The 17,658-nt window shown below is 43.0% G+C and overlaps 1 protein-coding gene across 6 annotated transcripts in view; it reads right to left on the bottom strand.

The window, feature by feature from the left end:
* Positions 1–11,769: 11,769 nt before the first annotated feature.
* The window catches only part of gapvd1 (GTPase activating protein and VPS9 domains 1), a 28,972-nt gene continuing 23,083 nt past the window's right edge, over positions 11,770–17,658 (bottom strand). For 2 of the 6 annotated variants that reach the window (XM_034595015.1, XM_034595017.1), the window contains 10 exons: positions 16,976–17,047; positions 16,743–16,871; positions 16,520–16,646; positions 16,285–16,397; positions 15,588–15,747; positions 15,268–15,455; positions 14,742–14,955; positions 14,187–14,259; positions 13,876–14,073; positions 13,267–13,581 (listed from right to left, as the gene is read on the bottom strand). In XM_034595015.1, the coding sequence (XP_034450906.1) occupies positions 13,441–13,581; positions 13,876–14,073; positions 14,187–14,259; positions 14,742–14,955; positions 15,268–15,455; positions 15,588–15,747; positions 16,285–16,397; positions 16,520–16,646; positions 16,743–16,871; positions 16,976–17,047 (1,415 nt within the window). In that variant the 3' untranslated portion in view covers positions 13,267–13,440. Of the gene's footprint in view, positions 13,582–13,875; positions 14,074–14,186; positions 14,260–14,741; positions 14,956–15,267; positions 15,456–15,587; positions 15,748–16,284; positions 16,398–16,519; positions 16,647–16,742; positions 16,881–16,975; positions 17,048–17,658 lie in introns of all 6 variants that reach the window. The other 4 variants (XM_034595016.1, XM_034595018.1, XM_034595014.1 and 1 more) reach the window with 4 other exon arrangements.

The following is a 17,658-nucleotide window of genomic DNA, read 5'->3' as shown; positions in this document are numbered from 1 at the left end:
AGACGCCTGTGATGAAATAAAGACAGGACCAAATCAAGAGTCTCCAAATGCACGATCCAACCCCTGAGAGAGGAAGGGAGAGAAGGAGGGTGTGGGGGTGGTGGGGCGGGTGGGGGTGGTGTTGGCGGTGTCAAGGGGGGGGCGAGGCTGGAGAAAGAGACTGGTATTCCACTTAGACTCCAATTCCATAGGTCTCTAAGGGACAATTATACCAAGAGAGGAAGAAGTGCTCTCTTTTCTCAATGCACTGGGGCGTGCATATTAGACGCCGCAACCATGGTGATACACTCGCACACAGAAGAGTCTGCCAAGATTTAAACTGGGAAGCTTGTAAAAGCCACTCTGAAAACTTCACACTGACATTTTAGAACAGAGAGATCTCTCTGAATGTAGTCCTGAGATTTAAAGTGGAGTTGTGCGCAGTTAAAGGATCTTCTCTGAGTTGGGGCGGCCTTAAAAGAAATGTGTGTTTGCAGAGTGGGAACCTGCATAATTTCTTGAGTTTTAAATTGCATTCACATGTACGCGGGGCTGTTGCTTGTGCATCCAGACGCCTTTAGATGTGGTGTTTATGGGGAAAATGTCAAAAGTTTGGACTCACCAAACACACACACACACATACACGCACACGTACACGCACACAGGGATACAGAGGGAGCCTGTGCAGATGTGCTGCCACTAGACATCCATCTTGTTTTTTCCGCTTAGCTCAGTGCTCTATTTGTCTGAATCTATGTCATTTTAGCTCACTCAGGTCAACGGCAATTCAACCTCCTCTTTCGTCTGAGGCACTTCAGAATCATAATGTGATGCATGTGGGATAGGAACCTGCTAAACACAGTCCCTGTCACTGCTCAGACATTGCTGGATATAAATGATGTACGCCCTGCACTCGCCGTTCCCTCGTTCTGAGCCGTACACTACATCCTGTTTCCACCTGTCCGTGATCACTGCTCTGCTCCAACTCCCCCACACCTCCTCAGGTGGTGTTCACCATGTGTCACATTATTAGTCTGTAATCACACCTCCAGAAATGACGGGGGGAAAAAAAACTCTTAGTGACCTGGAAGAAGAAATGGAAACAAAAGGATTTGTGCACAACAGTCTATATTTCACACTTTTCTCGGGGATCAGCCTTGTTTTGCTCCTCTTAGTTGCCGCAGCTCTCTGCTGGGCGTCTCAAGGGAGCGGAGGAAATTACATCCTACCTGATAATTAGCAAAGTTCAGAGCAAACTAAAATCTGCCCCGCTCTCTCTGCTCCCCACCACTGGCAGCTTTCTCTTAGCAACTAATTAAGTCCGCCTCTGAGGTTTTCAGACAGCAATGCTGCTGGATGCTGCAACAGCAGAATTAAAAAACAAAAGGAAGAAGAATGGAAATGAAGAAGGAGAGCTCCTTTTTTTTTTCTTATGTTTTTTTTTTTTTTCTTCTCTGTTTCATCTTTTTCTACTGACAAATAAAATATGACAATGGTATTCCTGGAGGGAGTATTATTATTTCACACATGGATGCATTCTTCAAATAGAAATAACAGTGTTGGCCGCCATTACGCACAGTAGCAAACAGCAAAGCGCCCTCTGTCCATAATGTTCTTTAATTATTATAATGTCATCATCCATATCCGGCAATGTTGCATGAAAAAGGAGGAGCGGAGCACACCGGGTATTAAATGCAAATCACTAATGTCCCCACAGTTGAATGACATCACACTACACATACAGCGTTATTAGTGATGTTATCGTCCCTGTTGCAAATCACATTTGAGACTTCTCATATGAGACGTGTGTGGTCGCAGAACAGGGTTTGATACACGTGTTATTTTAGCTCATTTATTCATTTACGGTTTAAAGGTCAATTTGTTTGACTTTTTTCAAGTTTTTATTTTTCCACGTCAGGTCATCAGAGGGATTTTGGCAAAGCAGGGAGTTAATAACAAATTCCAAAATAAAAATAAGAAAGGTTCAGACGCTGATAGTAATCTGTCATAAACTTCGACTCAGACACTCGAATACAAGTTGCTCATTAGAGACGCTTGAGCCACTGGGCCGCTGATGACTCGCAGTGTAAATGGAGTCAGCTTTAAAAGGCAACCCAGCCGCCTCCTTCATACGGCGGCGGGCTGCACTGAGACTGTTTGTGATGTGCAATCCATGAGAGACGGAGGGAGCGGGCAGGCAGACAGTCATTATTTTCTCCACAATTACCTGAAGTCCTTGATAACGAGCAAAAAAAATGCCATATAATTAGAAAAACACCAGCAACACCATTATTGTCAGGAGAACACAACAGTATAATGAAGCAATTATAAATGAGCAGCTTTGTGCTTGTCATTAATTTCTGCTTTTAAGGATGTGGAGATGAAGCATGGCTGAACGTCACAGGCGGAATAAGCTGAGAGGAGGTTTTCGGCGGGGTGGGCTGCGAGGAGCGCACTCTGGGGTGTTGTGCGTGTGAGGGGCTGTGGCACAGACAGATCAGGCCTGCAGAACGGCTCATGATAAGTCCGCCAAGTCTCGGCGTGGACACAGCGTCCACTGGGGGACACTTTAAACACATTATAATAACCTTCGATCATGCAAGTGCAAGCTCACAGTCTGAGGCGTGCGTTTCCAGGTACACACAGATGAGGACACGCAGGTTCCAGCGCGGCCACATCATCACACTGTTTTCAAGTTGCTTATTTTGTATCAAGTGGAAGATGCCTTGGTTGCCAAATGAAAGGTAATGAGGAGAAGTACATGCTGGGCGAGGAGCTTGCCCTTTTCACACATCATCACAAAGATTGATCTCTCCTTCCCTTCCTCTCAGTCCTAGCTACTCTCAATTGAGAGATACTGCATTTGAAATTCATGCATATATTCCTTTGAAATGTATACTGGGCTCCTGATGCAGATGCGCAATTAGGTAACATGTTGCATTTCATTAAAAAAGTCCCCCCCCACCCCCGCCCCCCGACGACTGAGTGGATTAGATACACATATTTTTATTAATGAGCCTTTTTCCCCTCTTTGATTTCTCCACATATTGAGATGAGTGGAGACAAGCTGAAATCCCAGTTTCCTCCTGATATGTCAGGGCTGAGCCGATACTCGGAGCAGTTGTTTGCCACCTCAAAGGCATCAAACGGCAAAAAGGTGAACAAACGGGAGACGCAGAGTGAGTGAAGTCACTCCACTCTGTATATATACGCTGAGAGTACAACTCCAAAGCATTGTCCTCCTCGGTTAGAGATGCCGTCTTATTAACACATCCTTCAGCACACTTCATCATATTGTCTCGAGAAGGCAATTGTATGGAAGGGGCAATTAGGACGGAGAAGCTGTGAGGTTGCCATTATTTTAGAATTTAATGACCACGCAATACGGAGCTAGATGTAGAAATGAGGGCTACAATACTACAATTATGCATAATCTGGCAGATCTTACCGCACCCCCCACACTCCTCTTCCTTTTCCCCTTGAATAAATTTACATGGAAATGCATCTCTGCCTAATTTATTCAGTAAAATTAGAATATACATTACAAATATTTCCATAGACGACATCAGCAACATGCGGTTATGAATTTAATGACTTATTTCTTTGTATTCATGCTTATGGATTAGGTCACCCCCCCCCCTCCCACCACCTCGCTCCCTCCTCCTCCTCCCCCCAGGCGGCAGGGTTTTTAAGCAAACACATAAATAATTAAACTCAGACGTATACGTTGATATTTATATTCACCTTTCATTTTTTTCCCCCCCAGCTGCCGTGCCTTTCATTGTATAGGAAAAGAAAGCTTTCCAGCCCATAACTCCAGAGAGAGCGAGGAAGTCTGTGAGTGTGTCGGCTCTGTGTTTTTATTTTTTTAGTGCTGGTAAAAACCAAGTGTGTGTGCCACTTGTAGTGGCAAGATGCATGACTCTGGACACAGCCCAAAAACTGGGATTATTGACATGGATGCTCCTCCATTAATAAGCCGCTGTATCCTTTGTGTTCGGGGTCGCCACCGCCGCAGTTAACTATAACTTGTCAAGGCTGCTCCAGCCGCACAATGCGCACCTTATGCATCTCCTGTCAGCAGGCATAATTCCTGGATGCTGGCACGCCGCTGATTTCTGCATAAGTGATGCGAGCCTTCTAGTAGAGTTAGGAGCATGAGTCTTTTGCCATTGAGAGATGTTCATCATTCTTGATCTGGCTCTGTCAAGACCTGGTGTTTTAGTGCCTCTCACGATTAGGCAGAATTGACAGGCCAAGAAGGCAGTGAATAGCAAAAATGCGAGGAACTAAGGGGGTGTGGCGTAGGCTGCAGGGTGAAGTGGAGTGTGGCCGCCATTTAATCTGCAATTTATCAGTTTAGGCTGCACCATGTAACATCAGGGAGATTACATTCCGAAGAGAAGGAGCTCTATCTCTCCTCCATCCCCCTCCTCCTCCTCCTCCCCTATCTCCCCTCGCATGCCTCCTAATGTGGTGTGATGGCAGAGCGCGGAGGACAAAGAGGGAGGACTGTCTTTATTGTCACCATTATTGTTCCTGAAACCCTTAATTAATATATAGCATTGTGGACTCCTCTGTGGGGAAGCAATGAGGTGCCAGTGACACGGAGACACAGCGTAAAAGGTTTGCTGCAGCGAGACAGGCTGCGTCTTTTACTGAGGCACGTTTGTCATGGAGGAAAAGTTGAACCAGACTTAAGATGCACAGGCACACGGACTGCATGTGCACACACGCACACACACACACACACACACACACACACACACACACTGCCATTGACATGTGCACATGACCTCTGACAACACTGATCACGTTGGGCCAATAAATGCTTAATTGCCATTTTTCCATGGGGCTGCTTTATTGATATCATTTCAGAAGTGATTAATATGAACTGTTAACTAGCTGTTGCACGTAGCACTAAACCAAACGGAACTGGCACGTTGAATTATAGGGATTTCTTTGATTTTTCTGACATTGTTCATCCATAGAAATTAATTCACAAACGTGTTACGATACAAATTACGTTGACATTAAACTGTGTGTCTTCGCAGATTAGAGCCAGTGTGGAGGAATTCATTCCAGGGAAAAACATTTTTTTTAAATAATATTCTGGATGTGTAGTAATGCAGAGATGCCGTATTTTCGAAAATCTAAATTTTTTGCATTTTTGCAAGTGAATGCAGGTGCTCGTATTTTTAATATTTGCACAAATATCATCTTCAAGTGACTCCCAAAATATTTCCTCGACATTTGCACGGTCTGCACACTCCAGCGTGGTGTTTTTAAAGGTCCATTAACAGGGTCACTAACTGTTTTAATATACACTGGTAAAGAGGAGCAGCAGCACGCTCCCTCCATACTCCAGTTTTTATCTCTGGTTGTGGGAGGGCAGAAACAGAAATATGAAGACACGGGCTCACAGGAAGGAAACCCATGGCAGCCTGATATTAAAATGGTTCAGGAGTCAAGTAGAACAAGTCAAGTAGCTCCAAGGCAAACACAAGAGAGGAGGGAAGAGGAGCAGGTGAACAGATCATTCTTAAAAGCTAATGGACTGTCAATGCTCTTATTGTAATAGATCTAATATTATAAAATGTTTGCTTCGTGTTGAAACGGCACTATTAGTCATTGACTGGCCATTATTTAAATTAGACTATTAACCAACAGCAATAAAAACGATGATGTTGATTTGACAATGGGTTTATAATTGTTATGTAGTGTTTTTTATCTAAAATAGGATTTCTATCTCTCACTAATCAGATTTTAACCTTTAGTTTTGCTTTCAGTTCCTCTTGTGTTCATATATAAAGTACTGTTAGGTGTCTCTGCCTCTTCACCTGATTCTAACCTTGGTTTTACTTTTACTATTACTGAATACTTGTAGTAGGGAAGTAGTACATTAAAACACTAACTAGGATGTGTAAATGCTTTGTTTGCTTTAATTGTGTGTATCTGCTCTCGCTGAGTAGTGAATGTTTATGTTTACTGATTGTGATTGAGCTGTTTATGATGAAAGCTGGAATATTGCAGCGCAGCATAATTTAGTTTGATGAAATATGAAAAAAAAGAAGGTAGGACTCGATAAGCGTTCACCTCTTCATAACTCTTCGGACATGTTTTATTAATTTTGAACATTTGTTGTTTAAGTTCACTTGTTTGCTGCACCTTTTTCTTACATGCATATATTAATGTATTTTTTTCTATTTTTAAAATGTTGGAAATAAAAATGTGTCTCCTATTCTGATTCTGAGTAACATTTGCTTTTTATTCTAATTATTCATTTTATTTATGTCTTGTAAAGATAATTATTATAATAATTACCATTATTTCAGGTTTTTTTTGTTTGAATCAGCTTATTGATCGACCTCTGTATCTGTCCACGTGTTGGTAACCTTTAGAGTCTGTGGAGAGGGGTTTGTCGGCCAGCGGCTCAGAGCAGCGCTCGGCTCTGCTGCAGCTCACAGTGATATCCAGCAGATGGACTGCAGCCTGAGTATCAGGCCACGCAGGGCTCATACAAAGCACACGTCTGTGCCTGGTCACACAGAAAAAAACAACACTTGTGCAACAATACGCACTTCAACTCTCAAGCAGGGTGTGTTTGTACGTTGAAAATGTGGATGTTTGGATACAGGGTGCACACACACACACACACACACACACACACACACACACACACACACACACACACACACACACACACACACACACACACACACACACACACACACACACACACACACACACACACGATGGTGCAATTTATCGTTTCATGATCGCCAATAAAGCGGCCTGCATTACGTATGCCTGTATCCCTACAGTTATTTTGTAGACATTCCCAGGAGGAAGCATGAGCCGCTACACTTATCTGCACAGCCTCTCTCCAGCGACAGAGAGCTTGATCCATCCTGAAAGGGGGATTGAACTCTCACAAGATGAAGACATGACATCTTCGGCTTACTTGATGTCAATGATAGGACAGCTCACTTGTAGATCGGGCACATTGCCAGCCAGCTCTCCCTTGGTCCTGAATGCCGCCGCTGAACAGAGGCCAACGACACAGATGACATCCGGGGGAAAAGCCCGTCACCTGTTGCTTAAGGACAGAATAATCAAAGTGGGTCATACCGGGACGCCGGCCTCGCACTGAGCGCCCGGCTGATGTGTTCATCTCAGTCATGTGTGTGTGTGTGTGTGTTTCCTAGACTTATCAGGGCAGCAGCCAGAACCGAGTCCTGAAATCCACCCCGGTGACAGAGATCATCAGCATCAGCAGCAGATCTTCAGCCTGGATCATGTTCACAGTGAGGGCCATGCCAGCCGGAGACACCACTGCACTGTCGAGTCGCACAAAAGAAACGCCGCCTGCCAACACATCTCTGAACATTGATTTAGCAACATTGAAACACATAAGCAGCACCCGCGTGTCTCCGGGCAATTACGACAAAGGTCATTTTAATATAAACACATTACAACTTTATCGATGTACATGCATCCAGGTAAAATACATGTTATTATTGCCCTTAAGGGATTTTTTTTTTCTCCCCTCGTACGAATCCACTCTTGGCACTTCCCTTACAATATTGCTTAATTGCAACCTCAATGAAACACGCACGCTCAATCACAGAGGGAGTTTATTGTTGAATTTATGGAAATGTGCGAAAGAGGCCCGTGTTAGTTGCAGGGTACACCTGCACTTGTCAAGGTACTCAAGTACGCCGGGTAATTGGCTGTTGATTGCTGCCATTAACATGTGATGGCTAAGTGCATCTAATTCCTGTTCCATTTCCACGGTTCAATTTGATGTCACCACCCACTCTTTCTCTCACAGGTGATTAGCCGAGCCTGCGAAAATTGTTCTTTTCTTTTTTTTTTTAATGATATAAGCACAATACGAGGAAGGAGCGGCAACCTCAGTGATTGACACCCCCTGAGTAGAGTTGGGTTTGTGGAGAGCAGGACAGGAAACTGTCGCGCGTCCCAGCAGCTACTATTTCAGAGCCAATCTCATTGGTTTAATGTCCCAGTAAAAGTGCGAGAGGATGCATCAGGTCCACTGTGCTCTGAGATGAGGCTGCAGCTAAGACAGTTGTTAGTGTCTTATCACACATAGTATTTCTGTGGTTTAACATTGACTCACTACAGCAACTGTTCCAATGAACCAGAGCTGCTCTGTTATTTGTTACAAGAAACAAATCTCCCTTACAATCGTTTGTCTGTGATTTTTGTTGTTGTTGATCTTTAGATATAAATTATTAGAGAGACAGAGAGGGGGGGGGGGGGGTGCACACTCTTACTATTTGCATTGATATCATATTTACAGTATCACCACCTCAAGGCACAGAGTCCTGGTGTCCCTCTGAGTTTTAATCTCCTCGTCCGCGCCTGCATCCTCGCGGCTATTTCATTTTAAGTTTTAATATTGACATCCCCCCTCCCCCCACCCCCCCCCCCCCCCCCCCTACACACACACACACTTAATTTAATTGACGAGCTGCTGCCTTGTGTTGTATGTATTGTCCTTTGTGGAGATTTCCCGCCACTATCTGCAGATGAGTTCATGCAGTATACATGGACCTGGAACACGCTGGTACCACGTGCATGTGAGCTGAGGAAACAGGACACATGCACCTGTGTGACACTTTTCACAAAATAGTAAAAATGCCACAAGTAACTTTGCACAACAACAAACATCCTCACAGTGTAATTATTACAAAATAATAGTACTTTATTAACCTGTTTCTTGAGCTTTAAGTTTACTGTCTACAACTACTACTCTTACTAACTATATTACTAATAATGATCATAATAATAATAATAATTTTCCTGTCCAGTGAAGGCACAGTAAACAGTGGACAGACCTGGCTCCAGACTGCAGGTCCCTCTGGTCCTCTGCTGCTCTTCTTTGTCTCTCTCACGTCAGCTCTGCACGGCGGCGTCAGGAATGGTGCGTCTGCCATCTGCCGGACACCGAGTGTATAACACACTCTTTGTACTAAAGATACTAAGATAGCAGGCAGCGCTAATGTTGTTTAATCAGATGTTGCAGTTTTACTATGTGTTTAATATGGACATGGACAGACCAACAGATCCTTGGAATAAAGATAAAACAACTTCAATATTGCAAATAATGCTCTTTTGGAGGTTTATGTATTTTGTGGTACCTGATTGTGAACCTTTATTCATCTTATTGTACTTTATTATCTATACTTGGATTACTATACTTGTATTATATCTGACATAATTGATGTTATGTTATTTAATCATGGGTCACATGAATTTTCCATAGATATATCGGTCACTGTATTTTCCTTCAGGTTGCTTTTTATACACTGGCGAGGGACAACAGATGAAAATGAGCTCATACAGCCAACTCTGGCTTAATTACAGTATTTTGTCTGTTGATTAATGAGCTCTTTTAAACAAATGAAAATGAAAGCACCTTTATTTTCTTAAATCTAAAAGTGGTATGAATTTATTTTTCAGCAAGGCCTGACTGCTCATTTTATTGTATCGCTATAATATCCACGCTCTCCCATAATGGTTTTTCAACATGTTAAACCTGTATGAGGCCGGTCTAAGGGGGAATCTGTGTGTCTTCATGAGATCACTGTCTGGTTGTGATGAGGAGGAGGCCTCAGTTACATAGGGGAGGAGGGACAGCTCTCCTCCGCTGCTGCCCTACAGTCAGGAGGTACCAGACCAACAGTGTGAAGTCATGCACGAGCCCCTGGTGGACTGATCATCTGCTGTTCCGCAGCCATCTGGGTGAGAAGACCCCCAGGCCTGTTTGTATCTCCAAGCAACAGTATGGCATTAATATAAGGGTCAGATGATACAGACAAACCATCCTCCTCCTCCTCTTCTTCCTCATCACTTGACCCCTCTGCACTGACGACACCAGAAGTTAACAGCCTCATGTAAGTGAGCCTCGTGCTGCCTCTATTTAACTGCTGAAGCAGGTATTAGTTAATGCTTAGAGAGCGCGTGCTGCAGTTTAATACAAAATAAAAACCCAGCCCCCTTGTATCTCACATCAGCAAAGTGCCACATAGTCAAAAGATCCAATCTCCAAATCTGGCCTATCTAGCCATTGGCTTACGCAACTAATTAACTTCACACACCAAAAATTTGAATTTAAATTAACGACTGCGAGATATCATCTGGGGACACAAAGCACCCCACCAAGAAGTTTATGATGAAAAAAAAGATGAGTATTAGAGAGCAGGCGATCGGTGAAGTAAGGAGGGCTTTTAGATGAGGGGATATCTCCAATTACAATCCACCGTACACTTGTCAGCAGTAATGAAATGTTTGCTGAGAGGTTGCTATTTGTGGCTGCTAGATTGGATGATGCTGCTCCACTGCCCCCACTAACAATTATATTCCATGCATAAATTTCCCTACCATCTCTCTTATTGTGTGAACTGTCGGACAGATATACCTACAACTGTCCAAGAAGCCGCAGAACAATGAAACGCTGCTGTGCGTGTGCGCCGGGCGTTTGTGACGCTCCTGTGGAGAAAACACGGCATAATGTGACACAGAAGAATAAAATAAAATGGAAAAACTTCTGCTTCTTTTATTGTTTTTAAAGAATTACATAATGCATTAATCACAGTAAAGACAAACCGGCTTTCCCCGCATGTCATAATTGTGCAAGCTTACAATTAAATGGAAAATTAGATGTAAGATGTAAAACTTTTTCTTTTCTTGTCTGCTGAGCCTTGAAACTGAAAATGTACAAGGAGCAGAGCATTAGAGCTCTGGACCAGCTCCTGTCTGCTCACTCCACGCCACTGTCCAGTGGTTTGCATACGATCACAGCTAAAAAAAAAATCACAGGTGCTATATCACAGCCATATATATATATATATATATATATTTGTGTGTGTGTGTGTGTGTTATTTGTTGTTTTGATCAGTTCTTCACTGGGGTCGTACGTAGCTGCTGCGACCGGCTGTTCGGGGAAACGCTGAAACATAAGCCAGGTCCAAATAATTTCATCAGATTTGTGCAGTATGTATTTCCAATTAAAGTGACATCACATAAACTTAATTAGTATAGATGCAACCTGCAACTGGATTTTCCAGTGCATGGTTTTCTCATCAAATTGATTACAGAGTCTGCAAAGGAAATGTACTGCACATACGGATCTGCTGCACATGCTCCTGCAGACGGATGTAAAAAATGCATTTGCTCATAAACCCAGGGTGTTCATCAGCTTGAGAAAGTAACAGTCAGGTGCTTAACGTTTGCTACTCAAATATTATTTTAATCACAATATGTTTATGTTTATGACTGTAAAGGCCAAAAGAAACGACATTTCAAAAATGCACTGCTCCCTGTCAAATCGGAAGAGCCATCTGCTTTGTGCAAAATAAAATCGAGTTCTGATATGCAAGTATCACAAAGAGAAGCTTTGCGTCCTCTTGCAGGTTCAATTAACTGGCCTGTGGCAGATTCTAATCCTATTCTACCGTTTATCATGACTGAGGATGTACAGACCATTCAATGACTTCATGCAAGAGGAGGCAGAGGGTCAACCAATCACGTCGTCTCAAACACACTCACTAGACGAAAAAAAAACAAAAAAACACACTTCATGTACTACACCAACCACTTTAGCATCAACTGCGAGTCAGTAACGAGTCCAAAGTGTTGATTACTTGCTCTTCTATCCTACTGTGTATTGTGCTGTCAGGGCATTAACCATGAAAAGAAATGGATCATTATTGAAAACTATAATACACGTGGCACGTCCGTGCACAAAAATGAAGCAGAGGATTTCGAGAGAAAAGGAGTTTTAGTCGTTTCTGGATAATAAAAGACATGCTCGTACTATAATGGAAAGATACAATGACACTGGGATATCACAGCACGGCAAATTGGGGAAAAATAAAAAATAAAGAAATATAAGTGCACATAAACACGAGTCCCTTTCTTGAACTTATGAGGAGGTAGAGCTAACATCCAATAGTTCACTAGTCTGCTCACACAGACACACGTGACATCTCAGCTAGAAGATTAGAAACTAAAACATCTTTGTTCGCTAACGAAGGCTTGTGTTAATTAAGGTGACGTGACCACAACAGGCATCACAGCAGCTCAAGATCCAACTTTTCCTCCCTTTCCCTTCATTGTTTTTTACTATTTTATAACCAGTGCAAAAAAAAAAAAAAAAAAAGATCCAGTACTTTGTTGTCAACCAATGCAGGACAGGTTAAAGTTTACAGACTGACATCAGGCTCGTTGGTTTCAACTGTGAGGTAAGATCCAGAAATCCAAAAGGGGACAGTTGTTTAAACTCAAGTGTATCAAACTGAGCTGTGACGATGTTCCTGCAGCGAGGGCTGGACTAAGGTTCCTCAGTGAGACATGGTTGACCCATTGTGTGTGTGGTGGGGGGGGATAATGCCTATGCTGGGTAAAGACTAAATAAAAAAATAAAAAAACACCCTCATCAAAACCTGTAAAGAGTGCCACCTACCAAAGGCACTGATTCCAGTATTTTCATAAATGCCACCACTACTCTGTGCATGAATTGACCCTGTATCACGATCGCCCCGAAGCCCCCGCCCGAGGGCGACTCGTTGCTAAGGTGCCTTTCTTATCCCAAGCTTTTCTTGCAAGTTTATTATGACGCCGCCACTACTCGCCTCAGACATCTTGAATGGCCATAATGTGCATTTCCATTATGTTTAAAATTAGATCAACAAAGCATTAAATAGATTTACAGAAATAAATACATTTTATTTCATATAAATATGTGGGCCCTTATGTCCAAATTGTCACCGACACGGGTTTTTTGGGAATAGGATGAAGTAAACAGTTCATGAAATAAGCTGCCCTACTGTCTGATACACTAACCTGATGAGTGGTATGCTTATTGTGAATTGATTTCAGTGTTTATGAGTCACCAAATCCCACCAGTAACTTATCACGCACTGTAAATCCCCACGTTACAAAGCATTTAATCAACATTATAATGTAATTTAATTGGAAGCCCTTCCCTCTCACTCTGGGGGGAAAAATAAGATCAGTGATCACATCAAGCAAGTCTGGTCCCTATATCCCTATATAGGATTATCTTTTATGTTGATTTAATGTCATACTGGTAACTGTGTGTATATAAAATTCCTAATACAGACCCCAAAAGTGAAACATGACTGAAGAGACAAAGGTAAAAGGAAAAATCCAAATCAGGTAACATCTTGCCAATTTTTTCCCCCAAGGCCATTTTTTTCACCACGGCTAAAACCTGGATTTGTCCACATACATACAGTAATATATATTTTGTAATCTTTCAGTGTCTCTGGCTATGTACAAGCTATACAAATAAAGAGCAGGCTGAGGGCCAGGTTTTATAAACTGTGCAGAGGGAGCAGTTGGTTGGGAAGTCTCCCAGTCTCCCGGCTCCTTCCCCCGCAGTCTGCCCATACAGGTGGCTGTTCTGCTTCACTTGCGATCGTCGATGGTCTTAATGAATTCCACCGCCGCGGTGAACTGCATCCACCAATAGCACTCCTCCCCACTCAGCCGGCTGGCGTAGAAATTATTGATGTACTGAACGGTGGACAGCAGGCAGGGCGGGTTTGCCTGGAGGGGAGGAGACGTGGGGATGGGCCCACATTAACCGCTGAAAGAACCTCACGCAACGCTGTGCAGATTGTAATCATAAATATGGAAATATGGAAAGTATATCTACACAGGTTAACAAAGGTATGGTGTGGGGTATGGTTTATGGTGTTCTACAATTAGTTGTTTTTGTGGAATTATGGATTATTCTCAATCTTCACTGAGAAGAAGTCAATAAATGATCCATATGGAAGGTAGACATTCTTGGAAACAGTAGCAGCACAGTGTGAAGGAATGAAGTAAGAGCCCACTTACCCTTATGAGGACAAAGACGAGGACAGGGACAAAGTCGTCCGCTCCAGGGACGGAGTCTTCATTGGCCAAACTGAGGAGGTTCATGATGGTTGAACACATGCGCAGTATACACTGGACTTTGTCCCGTGGCGTCTTGTATGCATTGATGGTCCTGATCTCAGACTGTGCAGACGGCCAGGGAGCCTCCCTCAAGTAAACCTGAAAAGTTAAACACATGTGGTTTAAACAACCTAAACTTTATAAGGATGTGCGTAATGACAGGTCCCTTCCTCCATGTCTCTTTCAGTGCAAGAGGTCAAAATGTCAGATACCTCTGGGATTTGAAGAGCTTTATGAGTGGCCGTCACTACTTTTGAGACCCGCTGGATGTGTTCATGGAGAAGCCTGTGTGAGACAAAACAACTCAGGACAGGAAATCAAGCAGAACACGGTAGAAAGCAACTTGGATCATTAGCCAAGGGAAACATTTTTTTTTCGTCATATACAGAAGCAGATGGATAGAAATGACTTATTGTGGGTTAAACTTTCAACAAACAAAAGAAATTCATTGAATTTGTATAATTGTCAAGATACAAGAGAAAATATTCTCTTAGAGTCAAGTCAAAAGAGAAGCAGTGCATGCTGGGACCTCAGACCACCATCAGCATTGGCTGCTTTATAATTCACATTTACTCTATTTACTTTAATGAATTCTGCTAAGGGCCTCAACCATTACTGTATAATATTAAAATCTAACGTGTTGTGATTGACATCATTTTCAATATCAACTCCCAGCACATTTCTTTGTTGTCTCCACACTTTTGCCAGTTCAATTCTTGATAAAAACCAGCAGAGCCTAGTCCAGCTCTTTGTTTGTTGCCACTCACTGGTCTCTGAGAATATCTCCATCCTGGTTGGGGTAGAAAGCCAGTTTGAAGATGCGGTTCATAACGCTGCGCTCGATAGCCATCTGGGCATCCTGCAGCTGGTCCTCGCTTGCATACTGCCAAATGGCATCACGGGCCATAGCACCGTACAAGTAGCGCAGAAAATCCTCCACTGCTGCTGTCTTGTCATCCGACGCTGTGCAACCCTGGAACGCTGAGGGGGAGGAAGAGAAACAACAGACTTAACATCAGCACAGGATACACAGTACACAGGAACACTGCTTGTTTGGTGTTGTTAAGTGAGGTGAGTTTTGCTTGTAAAAGACACTGTGTGTGAACACATAATACTTGAAACAGAACTCTATTGTTGAATATCATAAAGACGACATCTTTCCGTGATTTAATGTGTTATTGCCACAGCATATTTGCTCCTTTTGTTTGTGTAATAACAGCAAAACCATTATAAATCATACATCTGCTCAGTTACTACAACTTACTTACAAGTAAAATGAAAATGTAGACATACCCTTAGTAAAGTCAAGCATCTTGGATTCCATGTGTTCAAGAAGGAGTCGAACACAGACAGTGGTGAAGTAGCGGTTCGCAACCTCCTTGTCTCTGAGCACCCTCTGGAGGAGCCGCTCCAGATGAGCCTGAGAGGTCTGCAGGCCCTGACGACACCTGGTTAAATAAGCTATGTACGGTGCCCGCTTTCTAAAAGAAACACACAGAAGGAATTGTTATTTATCTTTAGGTATTTTTTATGTTGTTATATACAACAAAAACGTAGCAAAAACGATTCACTGGCTGTTCTAGATATTAATTTCTCCTGGCCTCCAGATTTACCTGTAATCCTCCGCAATGGCAGCCAGCAGCTTCCTGCAGGTGCGTGCATCGAAGCGGCCGACGCAGCGTGTGGTCTCCTGGATCTGGGCCATCTGGTTCTTATCCTGGAGGTTGATGGCTTCCGCGAGCTGGACCTTCAGGAAGCAGACGATCTCATTGTCTGAGAGACGGCGACAGGGAGACAGTGTTAGAATGACGACACTCGCAGCTCACAAAGGGACGCCTGGTCGCTGTAATCTGATCAACCTGCCGCCTCCACATGACAATGTGACTGATGGGCACGAAGATGGGAGTCTTATCTTTTTTTAAGAGGTCTGTCTCGATTTTGTGCAGCGTCATGTTTGTATTGGCTTAGACAGGCCAATATGAATCTATGTGGTTACACAATTATTTTAAATACGCCTGACTGTTTAATAATTTAATATTTTACCGACACCATATGGACATTCTCTTTTAACAGGACTCACTCTTTCAACCTTGCCTTTAACCTTGGGAGGTGAAACAGAAGGTGAAGGTGGAACAGATTCGGTGTCTTGCTTAAGGACACTTTCAGGTAGTTGGATGCTTGCCAACATTAAGGTCTTGTACCGTGCTCCCCCCGGAGATTTGTGACAAAGACACCTCAACTCTGGTAGATGAGACTAAGTCGAACAGGCTAAGTACAAAGTTTTAGCACAAATGTACAAGAAACTTCTACCTTCGGTATCCATGTGATCAGGCAGCCCATTTCGTGTGGTTGCAGGAGCCATGATGGGCAGAGCCACAGAGTCTGCAGAACACAGCGCTAACCTCAACTTCTTCTTTGCATCACTGGGAGACAGAAACAAAACAAATCTAATAAACAGCAATGGCTATGCAGTATGTGCTAAGAACACAGGACAGTCTTGAGTGATTGTTAAAGGTGGTTTGCTGCAGGATAATAAATGTTTGACCTGAAAGAGAACTTGGAGTCGTGCTGATTTGCTGACTGGCTGGCCGAGTCTGGGAGGTCATCTGTGGACATATTCTGCAGAGTGTCTTCTCTTGGAGAGTCGTGTACGTTGTCTTCAACACAAAGATCTGTGGAAATATACAAAAATACAAAATAAAAAGGTTTTCACCTCGTCTAAAGCAAGTGCATGTAATATGCAGATGCCATTTTATTTTTAAACTGACCTCCGGTACCGTCATAGGAAGCTCCAGTTGCTGCTCCATCACTTGGGCTGGGCCTCTTGATGTTCCTGTACTTGTCGAGGATGTCTTCAGCTGCCTGTGCTTGACTGCTCTGTCTGGGCAACAGGTCATCTGACAAAACTACCAACATACAGGCTCCATTAAAATTAAATCCACTGTGACGGATTAGTTTCAACTAATAGGAATTAATTTAATTTAAGCGAGCCAGGACTGACCTTGTGAAATACGCTCCTGGACAACGTCATCTTTCTCTTGTTTGTCCCTTTTCCGAAATGCTGCGATTGGAGCTGTGGAGGAGAGACGTGATGATTGACTGAGGCAAAGTCCCACTATTTTTACTATCACGGGATGACAGGCTGATCATGAGTCAGCTGTTGACAGCCTCTTTAAATCTTTGGTTTTTTTCATGGGTTTTATTGAGACTAAAAATCTCAATGTGGAATGCATGGCATCATACAAAACTGATAAAGTCGATTTGTAGAAGTTCACTGAGGAAAAAAGCAAATAAATAATGAAATGGTGAATGAAACCAGAATATCACAAAGATCCACTTTAGCTTATTATAACAAGTGCAGGCTATAAGGATGTAAATAATCATACTGATGCATATCCTGTTAACACAGGAGGGTGTAAACAGGACAAACTAGAGACACAGTCTAAAATATGATGATGCACACAAGAAACACTGGGTGGAGTAATTACACTGATATTCTGTATTCTCCATACAGTCAAATGGCACCGTACTATGGCGAAACCAAAAAAAGGGGGTGATCAAACAGATGCATGGATGAGGAGTGTGGTCATGTGAGCTACACCATGATATATCACAGCTCTACTGCTCTAAGGCGACATCTACAAAGCAGCATGGGTACACAGCCACTGGCTCCAGCAGTAAGCT

Source organism: Hippoglossus hippoglossus, chromosome 9 (assembly GCF_009819705.1).
Source record: "Hippoglossus hippoglossus isolate fHipHip1 chromosome 9, fHipHip1.pri, whole genome shotgun sequence".
NCBI lineage: Eukaryota > Metazoa > Chordata > Actinopteri > Pleuronectiformes > Pleuronectidae > Hippoglossus > Hippoglossus hippoglossus.
This window is presented reverse-complemented; position numbering and strand designations above follow the sequence as displayed.